This window comes from Telopea speciosissima, unplaced genomic scaffold, assembly GCF_018873765.1.
Source record: "Telopea speciosissima isolate NSW1024214 ecotype Mountain lineage unplaced genomic scaffold, Tspe_v1 Tspe_v1.0753, whole genome shotgun sequence".
In the NCBI taxonomy this organism is placed as follows: domain Eukaryota; kingdom Viridiplantae; phylum Streptophyta; class Magnoliopsida; order Proteales; family Proteaceae; genus Telopea; species Telopea speciosissima.
In genome coordinates, this window is record NW_025318089.1 from 1 (window position 1) to 15,596 (window position 15,596).

Genomic DNA, 15,596 nt, shown 5'->3' on the forward strand with positions numbered 1-15,596 from the left:
CCTTACTATATGAACTCTAACAGCTACTACATTATTAGTCTAGCTACAATGAAATCACTGGACTATTCCAGGAAATCTAACACTGATTGAGCATTTTTCCCTAATCCATTCTGAATGAAACAAAGATCTTGTTTGACTATCCAGAGAAAAGCATTTGAGTGGAAGATCTGATCAATTGGCAGTGCCACATTGTACATATCCATCTTCAGCACTGGAACTTTCCTACATATCAAGAACAGTATCTAGCCAATAACAATAACCGTAAGGGTACAAAATACACAATAACAGAACCAACCTCAGCAATGTATCCACCACGATAAGCACATACAGAGCCAACCAGATCAGGTGCAGTCCCCTGAAGGATCTCACGTCTGCCAAAATCACAGAGAACTAAAGAATATCATCCAACCTCGATCCAAATCAGGAAGAAATCATCAAGGTAAAAACTGAAAAGTCAAAACCAGATACAAAGCAAACAAAAACATTGGATTCCAGTTGGCTGACTTAACTTACGTATAGAATAGTACAAGTTCAGTGAGCTTGCGTGTTTTACAAAAAGCAATACAGCGAAGTCCATGCTGAACCATTTCTGCAAATAGACGAGACACCTCTAAAACCGAACTGCAAAACAGAAAGAAGATATCAAATGGGTACTCTTTCTACCATATAGAACAAATAGATGATTCATCACACTAACAAAATGATAAAAGTTGTGCTCTTGTTCTCATCTTCCTATAATGTTCACTATAATGTTCAGAATGGCTTACTTGAAACGTAGCATAAATGTTCATATGAAACGAGGCAAGTATAGAACATGGGGATATTATAAAAACACATGCATAATTACCAAGCCATATACTGAGTGTAACAATACTGGGTTTCAATATACCTATTCCTACAAGTAAATGCTCCAAGAAAGGCCAAGAGTCCACCTAGGGGCAATTTAGATACTCCCTCTCCTGAGGAAGTTTCCTGTAGTAGGGATAAAGAAAGCAGCTGTACTGCCTTGCCGCGGGATAGTCCTCTTGCTGGGCAGCCACCCCATTTGGGGCATGCCAAGCAAAATTCATGCTATGCTTGCAGTAAGGGTGAAGACATACTGCATTCTCTCAAAACGGACGCACAACAGTCACTATGAGAGAGACCAAGTTTCATCCAATTTACAACTATCAAGAATTGCAGTACAATCCAATATAATTCCAGCCATCAGACATCAGCCATCACAAACAAAACACAGAAAGACAGCGTATCCAACAGATTAACAAGGTTGGAACAGTAAGCATTTTCTACCTTGAGGGCCTGGTAATGATTTCTCCATCAGCATATTTACTTGTATCTGAGCCACTCAGAGTCTTTGATATCTGTTTCTGGGCAATGTTGGCAGGTAAACAATTTACCAAAACATAAGCAAAAAAGAAACTTCATCATTCATTCTCAATGCAATACAGCACTGTAACATAAGCACCTACTGTTGTAGAACAAAAAGGATTCCACAAGATAAAATGTTTTGGACCACAAGGACTTCCATCTTTCTGAATAAGTTCCAATGTTGACAGGCTCACAAGTTCCTGAAGCATAAAATTCAATACCAACAGAGATATCCAAAATTATTCAAAACAGCAAAGACCAAATTCTAGATATCATCATAAATGTCAAATCACAAGAATCATTCCAATCTCTGCTTTTTCCTATTTAGTAATTGCCTTTTTGTGTGTTACCCCAGTTTTTGGACACTCTAAAAGGTATCATTTATTTGCGTCTTTCTCTCAGCAGGATATTAGATCCTTATAATTACTGAAGGGCTTAAAGCAAGTCAAGAAATAGGCATTAAGTTAACAATTTGTTCTTATGAACCCCATGCTTCTGCAGAGGTGCACAAAGAAAGCCACATTTTGTAAGAAAATGAAAACTAGGGTCTGATTGAGTTTCTATGATCAAACCATTGCATGCTCACGAGGGTTTGCAGAGGTCGCAGTAGAAAATACAAACGAAGGGTCGCTGCCATACACTGAAAATGCAAAAAAAAAAGAGCCATGCATTTATTTTCAAAATAGAAAACCAAACAAAAACAAGGAAAAATCACTTATTAGCTGTAAAGAATACAAGAACAATCTACCATGACAACAGAGACGGCGAAGTCTCCTCAATATTAACGAAGTATGGCAACCAAAAGCTCCCTTATAAGCATGAGCCTCATCAATGATGACAAACCTGATCGAAAAGTTTTAAGTGAACCTTGTGAATAGACAAAAGAGTGTAATAAATTCAACAAACCAAAAACCATAGTCTTAAAATGCGCAGAAGAGAAAGATAAGATTAAAAATCAAGAGGTTGACAATCCTATAAGTTGAGCACTCTCAAATCAATTTTATAAGAAATGCAAAGAGACAGGAAATCACTGGGGAAGGTAGAAATCATCAGTTTGTATCTGAAGCTACCTCAGATTTGATAAAATCCGCTGGAATTGTCCATGGTATGGCAAGATTGACATGTGTAACATATCAGGATTTGAGATCAACTGCATATACACAGACCAGTTTCAGCCAAAAATTGGGTAATATGTCTGATGATGAAAACCACCAGTATCCAGCATACCAAACAATACCAGTCTAGCACTATCACGGAGCCATTTCCTGTCTTTTTGAGATGTGTCGCCATCATAGACACCAATGTTTTTGCTAATATCCAATCCCTCTGTCATCACTAACAAAGCTCTTAACTGATCTTGAGCTAAAGCCTGCATGAATAGACAACTTCATTTACACATATTACTTGATCTAGGACTAAAAAGGCCAATTTTGAGTAAAATGCCCCAACAGAAGTGAAAAGATGGATAAAATGGTTTGTTTGTTTTTTTTAATAAATTCATGAAAAGTAAAACTTGCATTCAAAATTTCACAACTTGAGTTCATCAAACCACATTCCAATGATGAAACTATATTTTCATTCCAAAAACCTTTGTTGGAAATAAGTACAGAGCACATGATAATAAATTCTGGGTCAATGCTTCTAGCACTGGCACATTGTAGCAAAGGGATTTTCCACTAGAAGTCATTGTTGCCACAACAACATCTTTCCCAGAAAGAGAAGCCTGTATTGACTCTGCCTGCATATAACAACAGAGCCAGAAAGATAGGAGAGTCAAAAAAATATTAAGGAAATAATTGCCTTCAAAACAGGAATCCAGTACAAGACTATATCATACCTGGTGGCTGTATAACCTAGTGACTCCAATCCTTTGAAGTGCAAACCTCGTTGTCTCTGAGAGTTCATTTGGGATCCCAACACGCACAGCCTTTCTCGCACCAATTTCTTCAACATGAACTATCTGCGTTGGAAAGACTTCACTTATAGTCTTCTATTGCCTTCCTATAATGGCAACAAGCTGATAAACACAAAAATAGAAGATACCTGTCCTTGAGATCCGAGTCCCTTTCTAAGATGTTCAACCATTTCTCCTGGTGACAGTACATTTGTGTCCTGTTAACTCGGCAAGTTAGTGAAAAGAAAATAAGGTACTTCTCCAGGAGACAGTATTAAAGGTTCGAGAAAAAGACATAGGAAAACCTGCATCAAAGGCTTTCAAAAATTGCAAACTAATTATGTTTGCATTAATCATATCAATGATTCCATGTGCAATTCAAGTGAAGCCATGGCATGAACAAAGAAAAACATATCCAAACTTTTCAACTCTCAGTCTGTTTACACTTAGCTGAACACTATCCTATCCTTATTAGAAGAGTATCAAAGGAACATCCTCCCGCTCAGATGAAAAGTATGCAAGTATCAAGCAACACCCCACATGGAATCATTGATACGATTAATGCTAATGAGAATATAGTATCTACCTGACATAGTGCCTGCAGTGAATGAGAACTTGAAGTGGCAGAACTCCTCGTACGTTTTGCTTCACAGCCTTTCGCAGTATCACCACTTTCCTCCAAAGATTTTAGTAGATCTTCCAATGATAAAAGCGTTGTAACCCTGCTTGCAAACATTGTTTTACCCTGCATGGTAAAATCTCTAATGGTATAGTCCGGAATGGGTGAGAAGAACTATAGAAGCATGACATATGATAGTTAAATAGGTAAGCACATGGTTCAGTACAATCAGTAACAGCAGTAAACCGGTTAATTCAACTCAACTCAACTTGGCCTTATCCCAACTAAATGGGGTCGGCTATATGAATCATTTCCCTCCAATCACCTCTATTCAAAGCCATACTTGTAACAAGGCATAAGCTATGCATGTCTTTCCCCACCTCTCCTAAAGTCATATTAGGTCTACCCCTGGCTCTTTTTAGCTCCTTCAATCTGAATCAAATCACTCCCCCATACTGGAGGTCTGGACTATGGAGCATCTAAAGGCGCTTCCGTTGCACATGTCCATGCCACCTCAAACAATATTCTCGTAGCTTATCATGTATCGGAGCTACTCCTAAATCAGCTCTAATATGAATATTCCTTATTTTATCCTTTCTAGTTTTACCACTCATCCATCTCAACATCCTCATCTCAGCTACACATGTCAAATGACTACGCAATTAATAGGATGGCAACTGATGCAGTTCAGAAGAACAAGAAGGCCAGCAGAAAACCGAGCTATCAGTTGAGTCAGAGGGTCAGACTAGACCAAGAATGGCCTAATAGGCTTAATTTTGAGTGCCCAATGGGTTACATACACCATGGGCTTAGTATTTTTGGGTTTTCTATTGTAATGGGCCAATTCTATAAACCCAAATATGAGGGATTTGAAGCCTATACGAAATTAGGTGTTTATTTCCATTTTCTTAGAGTTTCTAGATACTTTGTATTTTCAAGAGTTAAGTTGTAATGGGACTTTCATTATCCTGAACATGGAGAGTTTCCTAATTCTGTTATTTCTTAGTTCTAATACAGAGAAGGGACTACACAATTCCCCTATAATTTTGAGATTCAAACATAGCTTTTGCTTGTTAGTTCTATGAGATTCCGAGCTCCTTCGTTATGAGATGTAGTAAAGCCATTGCTGGGATTCCAAGTTGGATTAGTAGATGCTAGCCAAGTTCTAGGTGGAAAACCTAGTCCATATCCTTCTTCTTCCACTTTTAAAGGTCAGTTTCCTGATTTCTCCATCATTGCGCATACAAGTTCAATTTCAGTTGTTCATGTTAAGATATGTACCGTGTTTAGTCACGATAGGGGAGTGTCCCTATTGTGATATGTTTGGTCTTTTTTTTTACTAGTTGGAGTCTAGTTAGATAGTTGTGTGTGTCCTGTAACCTACTCAGACTCTAGCTTTGATTTGCTTATTATTATAAGGGAAAGAGAACGCTACCTGGGCGCGTGCGGTACGCTGCCCCTGCACCCAGACACAGGGGTGGGCGAAATGACCGCCGCGGGAATTTCCTGGGGCGCGGTGGTCATTTTGCCCACCCGTGTCTGGGTGCAGGGGCAGCCCACTGCATGCGCCCAGGTAGCGTCCTTTCTCCCATATTATAAATTATAAATAGTTCATTGGTAGACCACAATAGGAATGTTGAACCTATCGTGGGTTTAGCTCTCTCTCCTCTTCTCTCCCCCCTCTCTCTTTCTCTTCTCTTCATAGATTCTGGTTTGCTTTCTCTTTGGTTTTGTCACATGGTATCAGAGCAATAAAGAAGAAGAATAAGAAATAATCTGAAACCCTAGTTGTTGAATCATGAAAACTAGGATTTATTGTAATTGAAGATTGACGTTGCTGGGAAAAAAAATCATATCTGCTTGTTCTGCTGGAGTCGATTGCTGCCGAATTGATTAATACCCAAATCGATTCCTCTTGAAGTGCTTGTTAGAGTTATTAGAAGTTATGTTCTAAGGGTAGTTTGGGAACTAGCCTGTTGACTAGTTGCTCTAATGTGTAATTTCTATCTTTTTACCTTTTTTACACTTTACCTCCTTAGGGAGGTGTATGTAATTCTGTATTTCTATTAAGTGAAGCAATATAGGTGTGGAGAGATCACTTTCACACACGACAATTACAACTCAAACATTCTCCTTCTCTTTCTCTTCCCTCCAAACGTCTCCTCTCTTCTTCTTCCTTCTCCATCTTCTTCCTCTTCATTTACTTGTTTACCTAATCTAAAACTCAACTTGGTATCAGAGCAGGTTTGAGAGTCGTGTTCTAGCTCCTCTCTCCTATTCTTTTTAGTCTCTTTGAAACCCTAGGATACAAAGGGGTTCAAGGAGAAGATCCGTATGTAAAAGATTGCTGAAAGAGCATGGAATAGGTTCGGTTTGACCTATTTGTGTAGTTGAAGCTGCTGTTTGAACTCTGTTGCAGCTCCCTTATGTCTTTGTAGCTCTTACAGCTACCACAGAAATTTCCGCCAGCCAGAAGTTGCAGCTTCTGTTTCTCTCTCATTTCAGATGTGTTTCAGCCTTGGAATGGCTCTTTGGAATCGCCCAAGAGTGCTTATCAAGCCCCTTAAGTCCCTCCTTGCAGCTTGAAGTTCCTATTGGAACTATCTCAGTTTTTATGGAATCTCTGTTCTGCCCAGGTAAACCGAAACTGCACTTCCTCTGTGTTTTTTGTATTTGGGCTGCCCTATGCTGATTTCTTGGTTGAAGAATGATAATGGCCATCTTGTTTGAGATCTTGGACCTTTTTTAAGCTTGTATTACTTCTTGGAAAGTGTTAAGGACCAGCCTATATCTGTGTTTTTCCTTGCTGGACTTTCTGTTTGGTATTGGACTCTTCTATTTGGGTTGAGTGTGTACTCCCCAACTGCTGTTTGTTATCCGTTTTATGGTCAAGTGCTCTTTCCTATATAATATGGTTGATACGCCTACATCTGGGGTTGGTTCGGCTGCTTCACAGCCCCTTCCCACACCTCCTCCTGTTGTTTATGAGAACATACCTACCCAGATCTCCTTTGTGAAGCTTGATGGTACCAATTACTTGGACTGGTCACACCCTGTGAGGTTGTCACTCAAGAGTAAAAGAAAATTGGGATACATTACTGGCACCATTACAGCTCCAGAGCCTGGGTCACCTACCTATGATCAATGGGAGGCCGACAATTCTACAGTCATGACATGGTTAATCTTCTCCATGACTCCTGAGATTGGACGAAGATTTATCCGAAAGGAAACTGCCAAGTCAATCTGGGACAGTGTTTCCCAAACTTTTGATAGAGTGGGTGACTCTGCTAAGGTCTATCAGTTTCACTAGAAGATTAACTCCATGAGGCAGGGCGACAAGACAATTTCTGAATACTACAATGCCTTTCTTACCCTGTTGGAAGAATATGACCACTACAGGGATCTCCACTTGAAGGATCCAGAGGATGAAACTAAGGTATACCGGACTCTTGAAAAAGAGCGTGTCTTCACTCTACTTGGTGGTTTGAACCCTGACTATGAGCCCATCAGGCTTCAGATCTTAGGCCGATCTCCCTTTCCATCTCTTAGTGAGGTGTGTAGTTACTTACAGAGTGAGGAGACTCGGCGTGTTGCTATGGAACCAGCTCCTGTATCCTCTCTTGAGAGATCAGCTCTCCATTCTAGTTCTTCCAGAGACACCCGTGGAGGTGGTAGAGGCCCAGGGCCTAACCGTGAGGTAGCCAACACAGTGGAGACTGTTAGTGCCAGTGGAGTTGGTAGGGACAGGTTTAAATGTGATCATTGTGGGAGAACTGGCCATACCAAGGATAGGTGTTGGTCTCTTCATGGCCGTCCTCCTGGCACACGTAGTCGTGGTGGCCGTAGAGGGGGAGCTCGAGCTCATTCAGTGATGACAGAGGCAGATACTACACAGGATGACTCCCTCTTCATGGATACAGTGGTCCGTAGCTTAGCACATCCCCTTCACCTACTGCAGCTAGCTCCTCATCATCCTCAGCCTTACAGGTCTCCACCTCAGTCCCTATTGCAGCCCAGTCTTGGGTCATTGACTCTGGTGCCATTGACCACATGACTGATACGTCCCATAATTATGATACCTATACCATTTGCTCTGGTAAGGATAAGGTTAGGATAGTTTATGGCTCCCTATCCTCCATATCTGGTAAGGGTAGCATTCCTGTCACCTCTTCTATTTCTCTTACTTCAGTTCTTCATGTCCCTAATCTTGCAGTTAATCTTTTATCTGTGAGTCACCTGACTAAATCTTTGAACTGTTGTGTCACATTTTTCCCTTCTCACTGTCTTTTTCAGGATTTGGTGACGAAGAGGATTATTGGTAGTGGACGTGAAGAGCAAGGCTTTTACCTTTTTGACCCTTCTGTTACCACAGCTCAGTCTTTTGTGTGTGGAAGTACTGATAGTAGCTCTGTAGAGTCTGTTATGTTATGGCATCGTCGTCTTGGCCATCCATCTTTTGTTGTAATGAGGAAACAGTTACCTCACTTATTTTCTTCTGTTGCTTCTTCTCATGTTTTTCACTGTGAACCATGTATGTTTGCCAAACATTGTCGTTCTTCTTATCCATATCATGGTAATAGAACTGTTGCTCCTTTCCATATTGTACATACTGATGTTTGGGGACCCTCCCCTACTACCTCTTTATTTAGTTATCGATACTTTGTGTCCTTTGTTGATGATTTTTCTCGTGCTACTTGGACAGTTCTTATGAAACATAAAAGTGATGTTTGTGATTCATTTAAAACATTCTATCAGATGATTCTTACTCAGTTTGACACTCGGATCAAAGTTGTTCGATCTGATAAAGGGGGGGGAATACATGTTTGGTGGCCTCCAAACCTTCTTTACTGATCATGGCATTCTCCATCAGCTAGCGTGTGTTGACACACCCCAACAAAATGGGGTTGCTGAGAGGAAGAACCGCCATTTATTGGAGGTCACCCATAGTCTCTTGTTTGGTATGCATGTCCCCAAGACCTTTTGGTCTGCTGCTCTTCTCACTGCCTCTTTTCTCATCAATTACATGCCTACTAAACTTCTTGGTTTCAGCTCTCCCTTGGACATCTTATCTCCCAAGGTTTCTGCATTTTCTCTTCCCCCTAAAGTCTTTGGTTGCATTTGTTATGTGCATGTAAACAAATCTGCACGCACTAAGCTTGATCCCAAAGCCCTCAAGTGTCTCTTCCTTGGGTACTCTTCTACTACCAAGGGTTACAAGTGCTACCACCCTTCTTCTCGTCGGTGTCTTATCTCCAAGGATGTCACCTTCCTTGAATTTGTTCCATTCTTTGCCCCTTCTCAGCATCCTCTTCAGGGGGAGAAGTGTGGAAGTGAACAGGCTGCTGATTTCCTTCATTCTCCTCTCCCTATCCTTTCCTTCATTCTCCTCTCCCTATCTCTCCTTTTATGTTTGACATTGGTACACATAAGACTGTGGAGGTGGTTAATACCGGTGATCAATCCAATGTGAATACAGAATTGGTGGTTGAAAGTGGTCCTAGTAAGGAGAAGGATTACCACATTACATACAAAAAGGGTGAAGGCATACATAACCAAGGAAAGCAGACCTACCAAGAGTCCTCTTTGGATCCAGATCCACATCTTGAGCTTCATCCTTCTCAATCAGGTGATATCCCTTCTCCTCCATCTGACTTAGATCTTCCTATTCTTGTTAGAAAGGGGAAAAGAGCTTGTACTAATCCCATAGCCGGTTTGTTTCCTATGGTGCTCTTTCTCCCACAAGTATTGCCTTTATTACGCTTCTCTCTCTGACTTCTATTCCCGGGAATGTTACGATGCTATGCCCGACCCAAGTGGAGGCAAGCTATGCCCGAGGAGATGATGGCCCTTGAGAAGAATGGTACTGGCAATGGTGGATCTTCCCAAGGGACGTGTCCGATTGGATGCGAGATGGGTCTATACAATCAAGTATAAATCTAATGGCAGTATTGAAAGATATAAAGCAAGGTTGGTTACGAAGGGTACAATCAAGTCTATGGGATTGACTATCGGAGACATTTGCACCTGTGGCCAAGCACAATTCTATAAGAGTCCTCTTATCTTTGGCTGCCAATAATAATTGGCCATTATATCAGTTGGATGTGAAGAATGCTTTTCTCCACGGTGACTTGGAAGAAGAAGTGTACATGCAAACCCCTCCAGGCTTCAAAATGCCTTCAACTGAAGGAAGGTGTGCCTCCTCAAGAAGGCACTATATGGTCTCAAACAATACCAAGGCATGGTTTCAACGCCCGACAGCTATTCTGAAGAATGGGTATTCCCAGAGTCAAGCTGATCACACTCTCTTTACCAAGCGGGGCAATGGTACCATCACAGCCCTCATTGTCTATGTTGATGATATTGTGGTCACAGGGGATGACATAGCCGAGATAGGTAAACTAAAAAACTACCTAGCACAGTAGTTTGAGATCAAAGATCTAGGCCCCTTGAAGTACTTCTTAGGAATTGAAGTATCAAAGACCAAGAAAGGAATTAACATATGTCAACGGAAGTTTGTTCTTGATTTGTTGACAGAGACAGGATGTTAGGCTGAACCAAAGAATTCTCCCATTGAAGCAGAATCATAAACTGGGAGAAGATTGCGGTTCTCCTTTGGTTGATGCGGGAAAGTACCAAAGACTAGTGGGGAAGCTTATCTATCTTGCTATGATATGCCCAGATATCTCCTATGCAGTGGGAGTTGTAAGCCAATTCATGCATGCTCCCAAGAGTGGCCACTTGGATGCTGTGTATCACATTCTTAGGTATTTGAAGTCTTCTCCAGGGAAAGGACTGTTGTATGCCAGGCACAATCACTTTAGAGTGGAGGGCTTCACTGATGCTAATTGGGCCGGCTCCATTACAGACAGGAGATCTACCTCCGGTTATTGTACCTTTGTGGGAGGTAACTTGGTTACATAGAGAAGCAAAAAACATGTTGTAGCCAGATCCAGTGCAGAGGCAGAATTTCGAGCCATGGCTCATGGTGTTTGTGAACTCATATGGCTGAAGAGACTTGTTCAGGAACTCGGATTTGATACTGAAGGCCCTATGAGACTCTACTGTGACAACAAGGCTACCATCAGTATTGCCCACAATCCAGTCCAACATGACCGAACTAAGCACATTGAGGTTGATAGGCACTTCATCAAGGAGAAGATAAACTCTGGCTACATTTGTACTCCATTTGTACAAACTGGTGATCAGCTGGCAGACATCTTCACCAAGGCTCTTGCTTTTCCTCAGTTTAGTACTCTCTTAAGCAAGCTGAGAATGCATGATATCTATTCACCAGCATGAGGGAGAGTGTTAGAGTTATTAGAAGTTATGTTCTAAGGGTAGTTTGGGAACTAGCCTGTTGACTAGTTGCTCTAATATGTAATTTCTATTTTTTTACCGTTTTTACACTTTACCTCCTTAGGGAGGTGTATGTAATTCTGTATTTCTATTAAGTGAAGCAATATAGGTGTGGAGAGATCACTCTCACACACGACAATTACAACTCAAACATTCTCCTTCTCTTTCTCTTCCCTCCAAACGTCTCCTTCTCTCTTCTTCTTCCTTCTCCATCTTCTTCCTCTTCATTTACTTGTTTACCTAATCTAAAACTCAACTGTGCTACTGTCAAATATTGCTGCTGCTGATGGATAGGAGTCTCGTATTTTCTGGTTATTTGTTCTTGATCGATTGCTGAAGCAATCAATTGCTATCGTTGATGTTGCAGATCTGAATCTATCACTGCTATCGTTGATGGTTGTTATTTCTATTATTGGAAATTATTTGCTCAAATTTGTTCAAATAGGGCCTATTTGGTATTTTATTTTCTACTATGAGTAGATTGGAGATTATTCGTGGCTGCTCATGATTATGGGATTTTTTGTGATGTTCATCCTTGGTGATGCTGGTTATTGCTGTTGTATGATGATGGATTATTCTTTATTGCATTTTCCGCATTATTTGTCCACATGTAATGCTACACGTGAGGGGGAAGATTGAAGATTATTGTTATTATCTGCTCAAGTTATCAGCTGAAGATTATTATTATTTTGTTCATGTCATCGACTCGTGTCCTCAGAAACAATTTTTATGTATGAAGATAGATACTTGTGGTATTCAGCAACAGTGCAATCTATCAGTGGTCCACAGCAACCTTATGTTGTCTGGTTCACAGCAACCTGACGCTGCTACTTGGTCCCCAGCAACACGATATTGCTACTTCTGGTTTCCAGCAACCTTATGCTGTTACTTGGTTCACAGTAACCAATACTGCATTTTTCTCAATGGTTCGCAGTGACCTATACTGCACTTTTACCTGGTTCGCAACAACCTATGGTACAATTTTAACTGTCACCTCTATTTGGGGCTCATAAGTGCATTGATATTTGCACTTTTATCTGTCTTCTTTGTGAAGCTTACTAGTTACTACCTATCTTCCTTAGGAAGAGCTTCTGATGTTGTTGCTGCTATGAAATTTTGGATTGATGTTGGTGCTCTTTGCCGCGTATTTTGCTCGTTGTTATTTGGATTTATTCGACACAAAGATTTTTATCGAATAAGCAACTCAAGTTCTGTTAGCAGTTTTTTGCTATGTCTGAATTCTGTTACAGCAGCACTTCGTCTTTGTTTCTATTCTTTTCTAGTTACTAATTGCTGATGCACTTGCTATTTCTGTTCACCTAAATTTCCTAATCTGATTCCTTGTTTCTATATTGAGATTATTTGCTATTTTGATTCCTTGTTGCTATTTTTTGCTGGTTATTAAATTTGGTCCCTCGTTTGGTGACTTGCTGTTTTTAGACTACCTCGTATTTTCAAATCTGACCATGAGATCAACATAAGATTTTACAGACTTGTCCTCCTAGACAAATAGATCACTTGACCAGAATGCCATGCATATGCAGCATATTTGAGTTGTTTAAATAGAGTTATCTCGTTTTCTCTCAATTCGGGTTTTGTCCCTACCTATGATCCTGTCGCAAGCTGATCTCCCACTGGACTTCACTAGTACGCGATTAGCACTGCATTAGCAACAGTCAGGTTTGCCTATCACAAACTCAAACTGACTTATCCTAACCTGAGTCAACCCATGAACAGGTCATAGCAGTGAAGGGTAAGAGTGGGACGAGGTTGGGCCAGGATAAGAGATATGTGAAGTAAATCAATGAGGTAAAATAAAATAGTAGACATGTAGGATTTAAATGCTCAATGCTGCTAACAAAAGCAATGTTTGCAACAACCCAACGCTACCATCGATTCACCAAATGAAGCCAAAACCTAACCTGAAACCTATTTGATTGTACCACACCCAACCAGTTTGTTAACCTTAATAACAAATTCAATGAGAAGTTGCAGGAAAAAATCAAGCAAACTAATTCAAAAAATGTATGAATCATATGGATTGGAAAAAGGCCGCATCAGAATATCCCACGGTCCAGAATTTAGAAAAACTAAGTATTATTTTTTGTTACTTGCTAAGCCTGGCTCCACTAAAATTTTATTACTTCTTATACTAGAAAAATTAGGGATATAACTCACTAAATAAAGGAACCAAATAATGATCTTTCATTGCACTGAAATGAGTACAAAACACCTTCAAGAAAGGGAGCAAAGAAATTGCAGCAATAGTATAGGCATCATGACTTAATACGACATTCCATTTTGCATGCCATTAATGTTCAAGAAAGCCCTGTACATGAGAAAAAAGTTGTACATGGAGAACATACCATGAAGAAGGTAACAGCCTCCAATAGTCTTTTTCTGAAGGCACTCTCCCGTTTCTTCTTCTTGTTTAGGACCGTTGAGGTTAGGACCTTTTTTCTAACTGCAGACCATCAATTTGGAACCAACAAACAGCTGCATAAGAAGCCATTCAATAATGAAAAGTGGGGTGACCAGCATGTAGCCGAACATACCAGTCCTACGATTGTCGGCTTCAATTACCAGCTCACTCAAAGAATCAAAAATAACAATGGAATCACCCACATTGGCAGCAGCAGTCTGTTGGTCACCAAACTTCACTACCTGAGAAGGAAAAGACATAGATATCCTTAAACATGGTAAGAACTATGAAGTTACCTTTGTTTAAGATGGATTTATTTGCTAGACAAAATGAATTGTATCACAGAATCCAGGATATTTAATCCAACAACCCAGAGAATTGATCCTTAACTGAATCATATATGGAGAAAACAGAAAATTGGGATGAAAAATTAGGTTGAATGATGAATTTTTCCTACTGCAGGGGCTGCCCAACAACATCAAAGGAATATAACCCATCGAGCGCCAGGTTTCAAGAAGAGAAAGCTGAAGAACAAACTCCTTTGGAAGGTCATGCCCGCCAAAGACATCACTGCCCTAACAAGCAACTCCATGAGTGCCTCGCGCCTCCTGTAGTTTTCTTCGCTTGTGTAAGGCCTGTTTTCTCCTTATTAGTAAATGCTGCTTGAGCGTTGACATGGCTGGCAACCAAGATAGAACCACCAAGGCAAGGCTTGGCGTAAACCACCAACTAGACAACTCATTATCCTCCTCTTTCAATGGTTCTTATTAATAGGCTTCTATTGATGAGGATCTTCTAGGTGAATAATCTGTTTTTCTTCTTTCAAAATTTCTATCTATCAAGTTTAATTTTCAATGTTTGAAATCCTTTTTTTCTCTTGAACCAATATGAACAAACAAACCAGGGTAAAGTAATTCCATTATTAAACTCAAAAAAAAAAAAAAAAAAGAACTCAGAATTCAACCAAAAGGAACATTTAAGGCTCAAAAACCACCACAATAACTAAAATGCCTGAAAGTATCAGCAACTCCAAAGGTAGGGTTTGTCGTATGCTATTTTCTACAGCGCATAAAAAGATTTGGCTTTTTCCGTTTATGTTTTCCAATTATTATAGGGAAGGGAGGTTGAAAAAAACAACTGATCATTCCTTTATCAACCCAGCCATTTGCCATGAGGATTAATTGTTCTCTGAAAGCATTTGATAAGAGATGAGTATTAGAACGTTTACAACAAGCAGCATGGTCATGGTGGAAAAATTCCTTTTGGATGGATTCTTCTCTCACAGTCTATGCAATACAAAACTCAACCCAACTGTCCTTGGTCCTCATAATTCAGAGTCAGCTAATGCAATATAGAAACATGGAAAGGGAATCAGTTAATGCAAGATTAAACACACATGAAAGGGAGTAATAGTTCCTTAGTGTAAACATATGATATATGGGTCCCACACTGAGAAATCCTTAATGATGATTATGAGGATAAAAAATGAATAAGGAAGAACTTTAAATACTGTCAAAACTGCCTCATTCCAACATATATGTGAAAATGAAATAATGTTTAGTGATAGCATCATTTACGTCTGGACAAAGAACTGAAAGATGCTTCAGGTCCGCAATATCAATATCGAATCCAAATTTCCTAAGCTGCTTCAATGCTCCATCTAAATGATCCAAAGTGATTCTCTCCTGCTGCATTTGGAATACCACATAAAAGGTGTTTATGAAAGCAAAGCCCTTCAGTACCCTCTTCAACCATGAAGGACACAGGCACGACTTTTTCTTCTCATTGCACGGAATTGCGTCATTATCTGCTAAAGAAACTTTCAAGAAGCAACTCCCTGACTGCGGATCAGACAAACAATCCACTAACTCCAAAAACTGAATAAACTTTTTACTGTTCTTTTCATCAAGAACCTTCTTGCTAGCTGAGCCTTGGGT

General features: G+C 40.1%; 1 protein-coding gene across 1 annotated transcript; it reads right to left on the minus strand.

Annotated features, from left to right (window-relative positions):
• Positions 1 to 6: 6 nt before the first annotated feature.
• Positions 7 to 15,590, minus strand: LOC122648313 (ATP-dependent helicase HRQ1-like; the record flags this gene model as incomplete). Its single annotated transcript, XM_043841544.1, has 15 exons — positions 7 to 371; positions 514 to 621; positions 1,291 to 1,367; positions 1,470 to 1,568; positions 1,941 to 2,008; positions 2,117 to 2,211; positions 2,439 to 2,518; positions 2,606 to 2,737; positions 2,957 to 3,106; positions 3,206 to 3,328; positions 3,412 to 3,480; positions 3,849 to 4,007; positions 13,604 to 13,701; positions 13,793 to 13,901; positions 15,237 to 15,590. Coding segments are annotated over 15 exons (1,863 nt in total), but the record flags the coding sequence as incomplete, so codon positions are not given.
• Between the last annotated feature and the right edge of the window lie 6 nt (positions 15,591 to 15,596).